Consider the following 15,749-nt stretch of genomic DNA (forward strand, 5'->3'; position numbering starts at 1 on the left):
TTGGTACTGTATTATTGTAATCATGTGTAATTCATTCCTGTTCATGCACCTGTACATTGTTGTTGGTTATGATACAGGACACTAATGAAAGAAATGGGGGTTGGAGGGAAAGGTTACTGACCAACAGGCATCAGACTGTGGTCTGGAATTTGAGAATAGCTGTAGTTTTTTTGTTTGTGGTCTTGTGTCTTTTTTTAGTTTTATACATTTGAGTGCCTTTTTTATGTGTGTGTGTGACATGTAAGTTATGGTTCTAATAGTTGTAATAATGTTACGTTTACTTTTATTGGGCAATAAAGACAGCTTTTTGTTAACAAAGAAAGTGTTTCTGAACATCAATGATATTCAAAACAGTGATAACTGAAATAGATATACAACACACCTTGCAGTGTGCAGGTTTTCCCGCAGCCCTTTGCAGTTTAGGCGGCCCGCCTTAACAACACACGCATGCCGCCTTAACTAAGTCTTCAAAAAATATATATATAACCGCCGTGTTACTCTGTCCTGTTTGAGTGGCTGTAATGTACAAGTCGCATCAACACAGTTTGTAGGAAACAAGGTAACAGCGAGTTGTCAAGATACCACCAACCACAACGGAAAGAGCATTTGCTGGCGGTGAGTGTAACTGTCATTTATTCACATTTAAAGGGATGAATCGCCATTTCACCGTCGCGTGTGCGTCAGAGTTTGTCAACAAAGGTGCGGCAGCTGGGGCATGCCCGGGCAGAGACTGGGTGAGTGGACTTACCGGAGCGTTGGCATATGGCAGGCAGAGAGCATTTATATATGTTTCTCTGTCCTGTTCTTCACATCAGTGAGGCTTTCTTCTGTTGTTTCAACGAAGTGAATACATGACGAAGTGACTGGAACTATCCATCACCTCTCGCACGTGGATTCTCAATGTCCCGGCTGTTGCCTGGTCTTTGAGACACAGCTGTTGTCTGTTTTTTTTTAATCACTACACGCGGTTCACAATACACGGTTAGTTAGCGTAGTTAACAATACACACAGTAAAATTACCTGTCCTGTTTTTATTTCACGCATACTATCTGCTGGAGTGAGTGAAGCTATGGGCTGAGCTCTGTTATCTCAGCGCAGTTTGTAGTGGAGAAGCGTTAGTCAGGCAAAGTGGAAGAGCGCGTGTCACGGAGGATAATGGGAGCAATGCCAGTAAAATTGTTATAGCACTTTTTTTGAAAATAGTTTAATGAGCTTAAAATTGCACATTGCAACTATTGTTTTGAAAAGCTGGTTATGTATTAATTATTTATTATTATTTAAATGTAATATTTAGTGTAGTGTGTAGTGTAGAGTCTACTACTACTACCCCCCCCGGTCAGATGGCAACCCTACCACCTAACAAATTTTCTGCGGGAAACCCTGAGTGTGTATAAAAATACTTATTGAAAACAGACCTAAGTATGTATGATGACGTAACCAAGTGGTGTCTCATTTCATAGGGGTATGTTTTCACCCCTACCCCTTACCACTTGGTTTCGAGGGACAAGGGCTAGTGGTAAGACAAAGGGGTAGGGGTAAGGGGAAGGGGTAATACAGAGAAATGAGATTCAGCCTTAATCCCATATCCTTCCACTCCTATTTTCCCCTCTATCCATTATTCCACATGCCTTCCACAAGCACATAGTAGTTTGTTGTTGTGTGCTGTGTGTGTAATAAGCATCATTAACATATTTTCATATCTGTAGATATAAAATGTGGACCCTTTGTGACTACTTTTCAAACACAATCACATAACAGTATGGCTTAAAATTTAGTTTCAAAAGACTTACTAAGTTTCCCTCTAGTCAGCTACATCACAAAACCATCATATTCCCCAGCCTTACCTTGGACATGAGTTTGAGACCCCTTTCTATCCTGGGTAGGGGCTTCTTGTCCAGGATGCCGGCCTCATAGGGAGACACAATTGCTGGGTTGACAAAGCGCAGAAACATGGCGCTGCCTACCGCACCAATGCTGTTCTGTGGGAAACGTTGACTCACCACCTGTGTGAAGGAGGATGGAGGGAACAAGAGAAGACCAAGGAAAGGAAAACAAGGGGGAAATGATGGAACAGAAGAGAAAGGTTTGAGAAAAGGGAAGCAAAAATATTTAAATGGATTTCAGTACATTAAAAAGCAAAGATGGAAATGATGAGAACAAGAAAATATACATGTATCAATGTGTAACAGAGTAAGGTAGCCATGGCCAAAACAGTAAAAGATGTCAGGTTCAGAAGGAGGAACAGTGGTGGAAGACATGAAGAGAGACTTAGAAACAATCCCAGTTCATTTTGGGTTTTAACAAGAGCTAGAAAGGTTCTTACTTCAGTTACAGCCCAAGAAACAGAAAAAAAGAAGAGCAGACACGGAACCCAACTGTCTCCTCTCTGTTGGTGAAGAATGAAAACTGAAAGTCATCAGAAAAAAATAAATAAGGCAGATGACAGATGTAGAACCATGAGTTGTGTTGCAAAGCAGTGGATGAGCCGTACATAGGAAAGTCCAAAAATATCACAACCTGCACATCACATGTTCCTTTAAGGCAAAGCAGGGCTGTGTGTTACACATTCCAGAGGGCTTACAAAGTAATAGGGGTGCACGATTAAAAAAATGTCACGATTCGATATCGATTTTTAGGCTCAAGATTTGATTCAAAATCGATTTTCGATTCAAAAACGATTCTCGATTCAAAAAAACGATTCACAGTATGTCAATGTAGTTACTTTTGTAGATTGCAGTAGACATACAATTTAAAAGAAAACAAACAACAAATTAACTGTAGTTTGATATTACTTTATATGTCTTCATACAAAAATAAAAACTTTTGCAACTAGAAAACTGCAAAGCCTTGGCCAGCTTTCAAACACATTTAATTCAAGTATAAAATAAAAAGAGCTAAATAAAAAGAGCTTTTCGTTCAGAGTTCGGTGGGAGTTTAGAGCATTGAAAGAGGTTGACTGGCGTGTTGGTACTTTAGGTTGTTGTTCGTCAACGTCTTTAATGTTAATCTCTGGGTGATGGCATACCATGTGAGTTCTCAAGTTTGTGTTGTTTCTAAAATACTTAACTTTCGCTTTGCAAAGCATGCATATAGCATGATTCCTATCAAGTTCCGTCTTCCCCTCGAGGTTATAAAAACCAAAATGTGCCCAAACTCTCGCCTTCAATGAGGATGGAGGAGGTTGAATAATTCTGTGAGGTTTGCCATTGTTTGCGCCGACTAAACTACTTCTGCTGCACTCGTTCTTCTTTTGATTATAACAAGAGTGCCCAGGCATCAGTGTGAATTTGACACAGCGCCATCTATGGGAATGGCGAGCTAAACTCATTTCAGGACAATAGTATACACGCCATTACAAAATGAAAAAACAATATATATATATATATATATATATATATATATATATATATATATATATATTTTTTTTTTTTAGAATTCCAAAAATCGATTCATATATAATCGATTTTTGGAATTCTATGAATCGATTTTGAATCGGTAGAGCTTGAATCGCGGTACGAATGTGAATCAATTTTTTGCACACCCTATAAAGTAACGTCAGAAGTTCCAGAATCACACACAGTTAGTGCTGCTGAGAGTTCAGTCTATCCCTCAAGCTTGGTTGAGCTTAATGTCTGATTCCAGTTTATTAAAATGTCTAACTTATTTGTGTAGTTTTAGTCAGAAAATTTCTATAAATATTTTAAAACACAAAATTGCTTTAAAAAAAAGTCTAATGGGTAAATACAGGCAAGCAGTCAGATGATGGTGATCAGACATGTTGGAAACAAACCTTCAGGTTACTAGGAAAACTAAAATGATTACTCAAACGGTCTGCTGTAAATATCTATCACAGTTTACCCACACACACACACACACACACACACACACACACACACACACACACACAACACTCCTCCAGCTTAAACTTACCCTTACTTACTGCAAATGTGTGTGCTGACAGGTTTCCTGCACAATATGGTATTCTTACAAATATTTTGGATGTGCCGTTTTGGTGTGACCTAGAAATAAAGTAGTTTTACAGCTCAGCATGGTCCCGAGCCAAACTGCCCTTCCAGCTTATGTAGTAGTATTGTCTAGAATGCAATGCATGTTTATCTACTCTCACACTCGCCCCTTTTGGAGTTGCCATTGCTCTATGACACTGTAGTGTGCACTGTGGACAATCTACAGCAGCAAATAGGAGAAGGGGGGGGAGGATTATCTTTTCAATCTGTTATTACACATTACACACAGGCCCGAAATAAATGCACGTAATGGAGAGATGGCAGAGCAAAGGGCTGCCAATGAAGGCGCCTAAGCTCACCACCTCTCGAGCTACCAGTCCACACTCCGTACTTGGTCTGTACGGGGACTTAAACCGGCGACCCTCCAATTCCCAAGCCAAGTCCCTACAAACTGAGCTACTGCTGCCTCTCTTAATGCCTTGAAAGGCAAAAAAGCCAAATGTGAGGTCTCTTTGTTAAAACTTTTATGATGGCTGCATGTCATCATTGCGAAACATGTGTGTAGTTGTTTTGTTTTCTTCTTTTTATTCTCGTCCTTCAAAATACATTGGCTGGTTGCTTGTGTGTTTTTGTAGCAGGCGGAAATGAAGGTGATTTGCTCGAGGACAACAGACCAATTAGTAATTATCAAGTTTTAAACATTGACTGGTGTGTGTTCAAAGAACCAGCAGTCCTGCTTAAGCTGTGGCTTGTTTTCAATCTGATTGTCTAATCATCTGAATGCTTGTATTACTGCCAAGTAAGACTTTGTTGTAGCAATTTCACCACTTTCCCAGATCTCAGCAATCTTTGAAGAGTACAATGTGCCTCATATTCATGAATATGTGCGTAGAAATGTTCTTACTTTGCGTACAAAATAAGTGGGCATGCCGGATTACCTTGGGATTCATGCCACGTGCGCACCGGCCAATTTAGTTCTTACCACCGTGCGTATGTTAGTAAATTAGAATTATTCTAAATTGAAAGGGACACGCCTGCTATTTGCAATCAGCATACTGCAGCGCCCATATTTCTGGTTTGACATTAAACTTGGGAAAAAAAAGAACAGACCAGAAGAAAAAGAAGGAAACAGGTAGAGGACAAGAACCATCTGATCTGTCAGCCGCAGACATGCAGAGATTCGCCGCAATTATTGTGATAATTATAGTTGAAGTTACATAATTAATGAGGACGATGGGGCATAAATTTCATAGTTATTTAATACATTTTGGTATGATTAGTAAATCAACAGTTTAAATATTGTTGTCTATTCTAAGCCTTTTCTTTAAATGAATTCAGTTTTAATATGCTATGCATTTAGTTAAAAACAGAGCTGGGGGAAGTACTCAGATAGTTTACTTAAGTAAAAGTAGCAATACCACAATTTCGAAATACTCTGGTAAGTAAAAGTCCTGAATTCAAAACCTTACTTAAATGACCCTTTTCAAAATAATACATTCTATATTATAGGATTATAATTATTGATGCATTAATGTGTTCATCACTTTAATGTTGCAGCTGGTAAAGGTGAAGCTAATTTTAATTACTTTATAAACTGCTGTTTAGATTATTTAAAAATATATTAAAATCTATTAGTTTACATTTTGTATTAATAAATTAAAGCTACAAAGTAGCAATAAATGTATTGGAGTAAAAAAAACAGCTTCCGTAATTAAAAGATTCAATACAAATGCTGGTGCTGCAATCCCAGTCAGCACCAGCATGTTGCAGCTACACCTCCCTTTAGTTGTACGTGTCAATCAAGTGCTGCTACAATGCACAGGAGCAGTTTTATGAGACCTTGAGTGCATTTAGTAACTTAACTTAGTGGGTATTTCATTGTATTTTTCAGCCAAAATCAAATACTGCAGAATTTAGAACGATGCCATTTTAAACAAAATAGCAAATGCAGCATTACTTAACTAATCTTATCTTAAGCTTAATACATTTAACTTGGTGCAGCACATGAGTCTTTTCTCTCAACACCAAAACAGTTGCTCTTGCGCTTAATGGTCAATCTTTGATAAAACTAAACTTTGTGATGCCTTATGCGCTTAATAGTCAATCTTTGATAAAACTAAACTTTGTGATGCCTTATGCGCTTAATAGTCAATCTTTAATAAAACTAAACTTTGACCCAGGTGGGGGGCAGACCCAGGATCATTCTGGCGAGATTCCTAAGATCACCAGACCAGGAACGGGTGTTGCGGGCGGCGAGAGGCAAGGGCAAGCTGAATTGGCAGATTAGCAGATCAATACCCTGTCTACTCGGGACCATTACTCTGTCAGGTTATAGGGTAAATTGGCCCAAGTCAGAAGCGTTACCTTTAACAGCTCAGAGCCCCGTAACAGCCTTCCAATCAGGTACATTTCAGTGGCCCAAGCAAGGTATATCTGGGTATCTTATTCCCTCCCCAGTTAAAAGACCTAGTTAAAGTTAATTTGGATCCATTATTGAATAACATATCTTGTGATGTTAATAGATGGGCGACTCTCAATCTCTCAAAAGAAGGTAAGGTCAATGTTACAAAAATGGCTTGTGTTCCGAAGCTGAATTACCTTATCCAGTCTCTTTCTCTGGAGGTTCCCCTGTCATATTTTAAATGGTTTGACAGGATAACAAAGACATTTATATGGAATGGTATAAAAACCCTGGCTACATTTTAATAAATTACAAAGACTGATTGATAAAGGAGGTTTAGGTCTACCAAAGTTGTATTGTTGTATTATTACTATGCCTTTAATTTAAGGCATCTGGCAGATTGGATGACTATACTAGAAAATGGGGTAAGTACCTGAACTTTCTGGAGGGCTCCTAAGAAGCTTTGAGCTGGGGAGAGACATGCATGATGGACTTATGGTGTTGTCACTTATACATATGTGTATTTGGTTTATTGTGTATTTTGTTATTTTGTTGTATGGTCTTGAATATTGTATATTTGTTCTTGATTTTTGTTTGGGTGGGTCGTGATGATGAGAGGGAGGGGGGGGATGTTAATGTTTCGAATTGTATGTTTTGTATGTTTAAAAAATAAATAAGAAATTGTTACAAAAAAAATAAACTTTATACACCTCTTGCACTTAATAGTTGATTTTCTTCTCGTGTTTAACTCTGATGTCGGCTCCAGGAAATAATAGCCTGTAAGCATGGTTTCCTGGTAGAATCGAGGAAGAAGTGCGGGGGAGTGGAGTAATCCGCTACTGTAAAACTGATGACTAAGAAAGATGGGCTTTTTGACTTTTAGCCAAGGGCTGGCAATCTAGGAGACACTCTCTGGACAGACACTGGTGAGTGGCCAAGCGCCATCTTGGTTTGAAAGTGCCGGCATCCAGGCGGTCTTGCGGTGTGTCTGTGGCGCAGGGCGTATGTGATTAAAGGCGGCGATCACTACAAGCTGATGTGAATGACCAGAGTAAAGTAATCGGAGTGAATGCAGATCCGCGATCGATCTGATACTTGCGATCGGGACATCCCTAGTCTCTATATTTCGTTCAACCCAGTTTCAATGACTTAATTTTTGTCTTGATCTCATTTAACAGTGCTGAAATGCATCTGTGTGCATTCATGTCCCATTAATGCTTGTTACTAACTTAGCTTCTTCCCCGGAGTCGTCGTGCTTTCTCACCTCACAGATTTATAAATAAATCTGATCCAGAGTCCACCCTGGAGTGCTAAGAATCAAGCAAAAACGTTAAACAAGAGCAAATCTGCACATAAACACCTGTATTTGAGTGTGAGTGACAAGGTTCTGTGGCAAGGCACTGGAAAAAAAATCACTCTCTCAAATTCAGACATTGCTCATCATATACGCTGGGAAAAAAGGAGACCATACAGCTGAGAAATCCAACCCATGACAGAGGGAGGCCAGTTTATCAGAATATTTCATCTAAAGACCATTTTGAACCCCAAATTGCTAATGAAGGCTATGCCCTCGGTGTGCAAATGTCCATGTGAATTATAATATTAGTTTAGATTCTGATGAGCAGATTGGACCTTGCATGGCAGCCTCTGCCATCAGTGTGTGAATGAGGTGAATGTGGCATGTAATGTAAAGTACTTTGCGTGGTCAGAAGACTAAAAAACACGCTATATAGATGCAAGTCCATTTACAATTCATGTCTTTTTTAAAGTGTGTGTGTAAGGGTAGACTCATTAATATTAGTTATATAAGATGGAGAAACAAGATTTATCTGCAGATGAAATGTTCTGAGAAAATGACTCCTGGAGACCACAGAGTCCAGAAAGAAAATACGAGAGAATGCCACAGTTTCCTGGGAACTGTTAATTGAAAATACACCGAATGGTGCCGATATTAGTACAATGATTTTAAGAGAGGGTTGTACACAAAGCTGAATATGGAGAAAATAATTAAATGTTTCCATAGAAACCAAATTAAACCAAGTTTTAAAAAATGAAGAAAAAATAAAATAAAATGCAAAAAAAAAAGGCTTTTTTTTTTGCTTTAGGGGGTAAAGTGTCTGAGGGAAAATAGATTCTCCAAACTTACTGCTTTTTTGTTTTCCTTTTTTTCTTTTACTGTTGCTTTATTCAGTAGAGAGTGGCAAGTAGCCTACAGAACAGAGATGAGCACAATCATGGTCACAGCAACAGCTATACACACACCCACAGACACACACAGAGACACGCACAGACAGACACACAGAGACAGACACACACACAGAGAGACACACACTCACTCACTCACTCACACTCTCTCACACACACACACACACACACACACACACACACACACACACACACACACACACACACACACACACACACACACACACCCTAACCACTCAAGGTGTATGCACATCTAGTAAAACACAGGAAAATCAAAACTGCTGTTAGAAAAGTGTTCATCGCTGCTCAGGGGACTTGAAGCGTGTCCATGCATGCGCTAGCGTGGTTTGACCTCAGCAGACTGTGTTATTGTGTGTGCCTACACAAAAAGGAAAAGGAAATCCAAGATGATGAATGAGAAATCAAAGATGTCAACACATGGAAAATACAAAATCTGTGATCAGAAACCCAGAGCTTATTTTATGGGTTTGGGTGTGAAGCATTCTAAATTAGTAATACATGTAACACCTAAAAAATAATGTCTATTCATTCCGTGGTTGAGCGTGACTAGACGGAGCTGAAGAGCTTCCTTTTTACTGTAGTAAGGGTGAGAAAACAGTGTGAGGCTGCTTGGACATTTAGGTGGAAAAGTCAAACTCAATGTATAAGGGAAATGGTATGTGTGTATTGAGGTTAGACTATAATATCATATGGTAGGTATGTTTAGTGATACAGACCAGTCAATTGCTGTGATCACACCTAATCCATCGTTTTTGTGCACATCTGTCCCCTACCAACGTTTTTAACTATGTGAAACGATCTTGTCATTTTAACTCCACAAGGTTAACTGGAAATGTCTACGCTGAGCTGCCAAGTTTAGATGTTATTCTGCAAACAAAAGCCATTTTGATGGACAGGGAAAAAGAGTGAGATATGGGGGATACCTAACCTGATCTTACAACCCTCTGGCTGTAATACACTGTCTGTGAGATGAATGTACAGGAGCAACATGGAATCATATGGTACTTATAGCTGAAAAGATCATCGGACTTTAAAACAATGTCTTTGCTGCATATAACTAACATTTGAGTGGCCAAGTCTAATTTGCGTTCATAACATCAAGCAATTTTATTATTGTTGTTAAAAATGCCCCTAAAAAGCATGGATGGAGGTAGAGTTGGGCCGAATTCCGGTTTCACCGGTCCAGTCCGGTGTACAAGGCTAAACCGGTTTGGTTTTGGTTTGACACAAGCTAACATACATTTTCCCCGATCATTCTGAAGCTCAAGCAAGGAGCTTTCTGCTGCGGTCTGAAATAAAACTGCTGAGTATTACATATATATACAGACGTGTATGTTGTGTACATGGATGTATAAAAATATAGCTCTGATGTAGTTAACTACTATTGCCATATTCATGTAGCTTATAGCTTGCTTTATTTATTTTTGGGGCTAAATAAAGCGTAGTGTAGTAAAGCTTAATTTACTGTGGAAAAACTGGTAATGTTAGCTTGGCTCACTAAACTTTACAAAAATATGACAACTTAATTAACATAATGTTTGTATATAAACGAACAAACTAACGGCTACTATTGTCTGACCGCAATTTACTGAGAGGGGGAAACAGCTGAACGGCACACGCCGTTTGTTTAACGTTACTAAAAGTTCATGTGTCTTTTGGGGTGACAAAATTAATAATGGCAGTTAGTCTCAAAGAAAACTAAAACTGCGCTGTTGAAATGGAAACATTTCGAATATCAAGCCGACGAAAGAAGTGAGCTGAAAAAGACCAGGCAAAATGTAAAAACCTAACCAAAGAGTTATTATAACCAAAGATAATAAACCTTCTGTTATAACCTCACAGAAGGTAAAAAGTCATGGCTTAGAGGAGCATTGCTGCCACCATATCGTCTGGAGTCGCTACACTCTCATGAACTTTCTCATTAGTGCCACTTTAATCTCGTATTGCATACATTACACAGCATTCCGGGACGGGAGAAAAACGTGCCCTGGTTTATTGGCATGTCTTTAAACCAATCACAATTGTCTTGTGGCGCTAAGCGGCGCACGGAGCCTCGGTGCAGCTGAAAAATAGCCTCGGGAAGGACCTTGTTTTGGTGGAACGTGTAGTTCAAAGTTTGTTTTAGTCATGCAACAGAAAACTTAGATTGGACAGATAGTCTAGTTAGCTGTCTGGATTTACCCTGCAGAGATCTGAGGAGCAGTTGAAGGTGCTGTAGGTACGATTGGGAAAAAGTTTGAACATCAACAACTTTCCAGTCCCTCCCCCCTTTCTGCTGAAGCCCAAAACGTTCTCCTAAGCTCCTCCCCCCACAAGGGAGAATGAATGCGTGTGCATGAGCAGTGATTGACACACAGTTAGACACCGGCCATGATTGGTGCATCTGTACAGGGAGCTGTGGATTTTTGCAAATCACACTACAGGAGCCAGATTTTTTTTTTTTAATTACCTGCTTCATGTAGTTCTACTCGAACATAAGGTCAGTTTCAGCAAATATGACAGAAAGTTAGTTTTATAAGTCTTACCTACTGCACCTTTAACCATAGTTCTCATAAATCCACCGCAGTTTAAAATTCCAACACAAAGAAAGCGAAAGGAAACAGACATTGAGTCGTAAAGAGGTGCATCCGGCGGAATTTCCGGCGGCAATGGAGCAATCCCGGAAGTTAAGCGTCGTGGATATAGACTAGTCCCACTCAGGAGTGGCTGAGACAAGTGCGATACCTAGTGGTAAGATTCGGTATACCGGTTCGGTCCGGTGTTAGGCTTGATATCAAACCAATTTGAAAATGTTTACACCAGTCCAAGCCTAGATGGAGGTCATCACGTCCTTTTGCATAAGATCCAAAGTTAAACCAAACCTACACCCTTGATATCACTGGTTACAAACTGAACAATGCACAGCCACAGTGTTGTTTCATTTGCTAGTACAGTATGTATGTGCTGAAAATCTTTCTCCAGGGAGCGACCTGCAGGCCTTGGGGTTAAGGTACCACAGTGACTAGCAAAGCCCTCAGTACTCATCCAGCCAGAGACCTTTGTTGCATGTTGTTCCCATCTGTCTCTCTCCTGATGTTTCCTGTCATCTCTCTACTGTTTGCTATCAAAAAAATAAAGGCACAGAATATAATCCCCAAATTAATGTTTTTGCAGTCATTTCAGAGCCTGATAATGATCTGGGGTCTCATTTATAAAACGTAGGATCCTTACTGAAAGTATATGTAAGACCAAAAGCCAAAAATGGCGTACGCCAAAAAAAAAAAATCAGATTTATAAAACCGTGTGTACGCACATCTGTAAGCAATGTTCCCTTTATAAATCACAGATTACCCACAAGTGCGCGTATGTGAATCAGCCACTTATCCCACCTTGTACACGCCCATTTCTAAGCATAAGTAGTCAATGCAAAGCACCTCATGAATGCTGATCAGTATGTTAATGACCCTGGCAGTTGTTCTTTCGTTACGCCGAATCATGACGACTGGCGGGGAAAAAGCAAAAAACTTCTCAGACGCTGTTGAATTGCTGCAAATAGAATTATAATTTTGGCCTGTTCTCGCATAGTGTAGGGAAACCTGATCTATAGACTACCTACATTAATAATACCATCCAAAACGGCAGGCATTACGGCACTCTGGGACAGCTTTGATATACCAGACCTATAGGATAGGATTTAACAGAACTATACATTATATCAAAACAAGCCTTAGTGATAAAGTTGAAGATTATAATATTTATATAAAACACTTAGCTGTCTGCCATTTCCCTCTGGAAACAGCCAGTTGCCCCCAGAGTGGCGAGGACCTGTATTTGGACCGGGATGGCACGGTTCCGGTGCGTTGACCTCTCTACTGGACCCAATTCAGTACATTGATCCAAGAGCGCAGCTTTAAGGAATTTAAATTGGCATATTAGCCAGTCATCATCGTGGTCCCTGAAGTCTCTTTGTCTCCTGATTCTTCCACTGGCGTAGTCCTCCTGCAGAGCCAGCAGTGCCATCATGCAGCATTACGCACAGGGGTCACCGCAGTATTTATATGTTTACAACAATTTGTGATTGTTAACACCTTGCCAAAATCACAGCATCAACTGGTGGTATCCCTCACCCTGAGATACAATTTGAAGACGAAAGTCACACTTTTCTTCATGCATGTTTCTGTCACAAACAGTATTAAAGTTTGGAACGATAATGAGGACATTAAGTGTAACAATTGCGCGAGAGCTTAACGCCTGTATTTTCAGACTTTGATGATATATGCATGTTTTAAAGACAGATATTTAGTTATTTACACTGTGTTCTGCAGTTATCTAATGATAGGGTATTTGACGCATCCTCCTGCACTCCGTAGCGGACTCTGTGACGGTGAGACAGCGCCGATAAAATATTAAGAACAAATTTTTATTTAAGATTTGAGTTGGATTTTACAAGGTGTGGTATGGAACAATTGTGCGTGAGGAAGAGGTCACGTGACCGGCAATCGCAATGGTCGCTCAGGGCTAGAGCTCCTCACCCACCTCCGTATTTTCATAAAAAAAACAAAAACAGGTCTATTCCTTCAACTTTGACGTCAATCGTTTTATTTGTTACCAGTGACTCAGTGAAATGCCTGCAGGAGCAAAAAAGCAGGTCTCGTTGCCGTTTACCCGGACACAGAAACCTACCAACATGGCGGCGGCTAATATGGCTACTGATGCTAGCGCGGACTTAAACATAGAAAACGTTATAGCCAAGGCCCTGGAAAAGCAACAAAGTGTGCTTGAATCAGTGGTCCGCAACGCAGTGAAGGAAGTGCTAGCAGAAATTGATACCTCGCTGCAACACATCAGGACAGAGGTCGAGAGGCAGGGAGCAACGGTACGTGATCTGGTGCAATGACTAGACAAGACACAAGGGGTAACAGGCAGATGAGAAACATGGTGACGCCTGTGTTGAGGACCAGAAGAAATTTGAGTATAAGCTAGCCAAAATGGAAGACAGAGCCCGACGCAACAATGTACGCATCATTGGACTGACAGAGGGCAGCGAAAAATATGACCCAGTTGGGTTCGTGCAAAAGCAGTTACCGGTGTGGATCCCCTCCTTACAGAACAGGGCTTCCATCGAAATTGACAGAGCACACAGAATCTACGGCAAGGGTACGACAACACGTACTCTAATTTTCAGGTGTTTGAGATACCAGGACCGCCAAGCAATCCTTCAGGGGGTGAGACAAGTACAGCAGAAAGGCCTGATTCGTGATTCCAAAGCAACTCTACGCTTTAAGGCTGACAACAGTGCTTTCACCGTCCAGCGTTGCCAAGAATTTATAGGAGCTTAGTGTAAGCTACATGCTAAAGGCGTCTCAAACTTCCTTATCTATCCGGCCACCCTGAGAGTGACCCACGGAGGGAGAGTGCTCAGTTTCACTACAGCCAAGGATGCAGACGTTTTTTGTCGGGAGCTGGATATGGAGGGTGACGGGACATGCACACGAGCCGCTCTGCGGCTGGACCGAATGCCAACGTAGGGGCCAGAGGACGACGGGGGGAGATCTTGTCTGGTGCTGGAGCTGGCAGCGGGCCCGGGGCTGGCAGACCCAGCGGCTATGGACTAGCGGTATCTGGAGTACTGTACTAAGTTTGACTCGAGGGCACTGTACGTACGTTTTGGAACCAAGCTTTAAAGGAACATTTAATTAGACTGAAACAACATGATGAATGCGGACTATACAGCGTATAATCCATGTAATGGTAGCTGGTTGAGACCTAGTTCTAAGATTTTTGGAACACTGTTCATGTTTAACATAAGAATGCACTAGACATGTTTCAATTAGTTTCTGAAATTAAAACAAAGCGAATCCAGAGCTACTATCAACAGCATCCTCACAGACCGAGGTATCTCAGCAAATCCTAAGGATATCAGCGCCACTTTTCAATCCTTCTACTCAAAGTTGTATGAGTCCTCCTGCAACTCAGATCTGACACAGTGCCAGGAATTCCTAAAATAACTAAATATGCCTCTTCTTGACCCAGAGGAGGCAGAAGAACTGGGTCAACCTATAACATTAGAGGAACTTAAAGCAGCATTAAAAACAGGTAAAAAGGGAAAACACCAGGGTTAGATGGAATTCCATCAGAACTTCTTCTACAGTATTTTGACATATTAGGACCTACCATCTTACAAGCTTTAACCTCAGCCATAGAGAAGGGTACTTTCCACCAACAAACCAACACTGCGCTAATCTACTAAAATCTTACGGATTGCTCAAATTTCAGGCCCATCAGCCTCATCGGGACTGATATTAAGCTTTATTCCAAAGTCTTGGCTTTCCGCCTAGAGCGCTTTATTGAGAAGCTAGTTCACCCCGACCAATCAGGTTTTATACCAAAGCATCATGCTGCAGACAATGTACGCAGACTATTTCATGTAATAGAAGAAGCCAAAAACCTTCCAACAACAGCAGCAGTGTTATCAGTGGATGTGGAAAAGGCTTTTGACCGCCTAGAGTGGAACTACTTGTGGCAAGTAATGGAGAGGCTTGGCTTGGGGGCCAAATTCATTGACATGGTGCATACTTTATATGCGAATCCCACTGCCATAGTCTCAACCAATGGCTTGCATTCTCAGCCATTTCCCATCGAGCGGGGCTCGCGACAGGGATGCCCCCTTTCCCCCATGCTGTTTGCAATCTCTCTTGAACTGTTAGCCCAAGCCATAAGGCAAAAATAAATAATAATAAATCTTCTTTTATTGAACAACAGGCATGTGACATCAGCCATTAGTGTTACAATACCAACCCAAAGCAAAATTACATATTTGGGCATCACCATACACGCATTGCTACAGCAAGTTGTCCAGGACAACTATGAAACTATATTAAGTAGTGTTCAAAGGGATCTGGCCAATTGGTCTGCGCTGCCGGCATCACTACGGTCCAGGATTGCTGTTGTTAAAATGAACATAGTTCCTCGTGTGAATTTCTTAAGTACAATGATCCACTTACCCCCACCAATAAATTTCTGGAAGACCAGCTATTCAATGAGAAAGGTATGTTGAGTTTTGAAGACCTGAGAGCTAGTTTTGAGGTCCCCAAGACATCCTTCTTCTTTTATCTTCACTTAAGAGCAGCCCTAAAATGTTATGGAATGCCATGGGGAAACAGTCTTGAGGCACACCG

General features: G+C 40.7%; 1 protein-coding gene and 1 long non-coding RNA gene across 5 annotated transcripts in view; one reads left to right on the forward strand and one right to left on the reverse strand.

The window, feature by feature from the left end:
• The window catches only part of nf1a (neurofibromin 1a), a 296,381-nt gene that overhangs the window by 112,129 nt on the left and 168,503 nt on the right, over positions 1–15,749 (reverse strand). For 3 of the 4 annotated variants that reach the window (XR_004897871.1, XM_036003223.1, XM_036003222.1), the window contains exons 30-31: positions 8,513–8,575; positions 1,845–2,003 (exon numbers count right to left, since the gene is read on the reverse strand). Coding sequence is in view for 3 of the 4 variants with exons in the window: in XM_036003223.1 (XP_035859116.1) it covers positions 1,845–2,003; positions 8,513–8,575 (222 nt within the window). In the remaining variant the exon portion in view is untranslated. The remainder of the gene's footprint in view (positions 1–1,844; positions 2,004–8,512; positions 8,576–15,749) is intronic. The other variant, XM_036003224.1, reaches the window with a different exon arrangement.
• LOC118495446 lies at positions 2,692–3,360 on the forward strand. The gene is made up of 2 exons (XR_004897873.1): positions 2,692–2,726; positions 3,178–3,360. It is a non-coding gene; the product is annotated as an uncharacterized LOC118495446 (long non-coding RNA).

This window comes from Sander lucioperca, chromosome 7, assembly GCF_008315115.2.
Source record: "Sander lucioperca isolate FBNREF2018 chromosome 7, SLUC_FBN_1.2, whole genome shotgun sequence".
NCBI classification, from domain to species: domain Eukaryota; kingdom Metazoa; phylum Chordata; class Actinopteri; order Perciformes; family Percidae; genus Sander; species Sander lucioperca.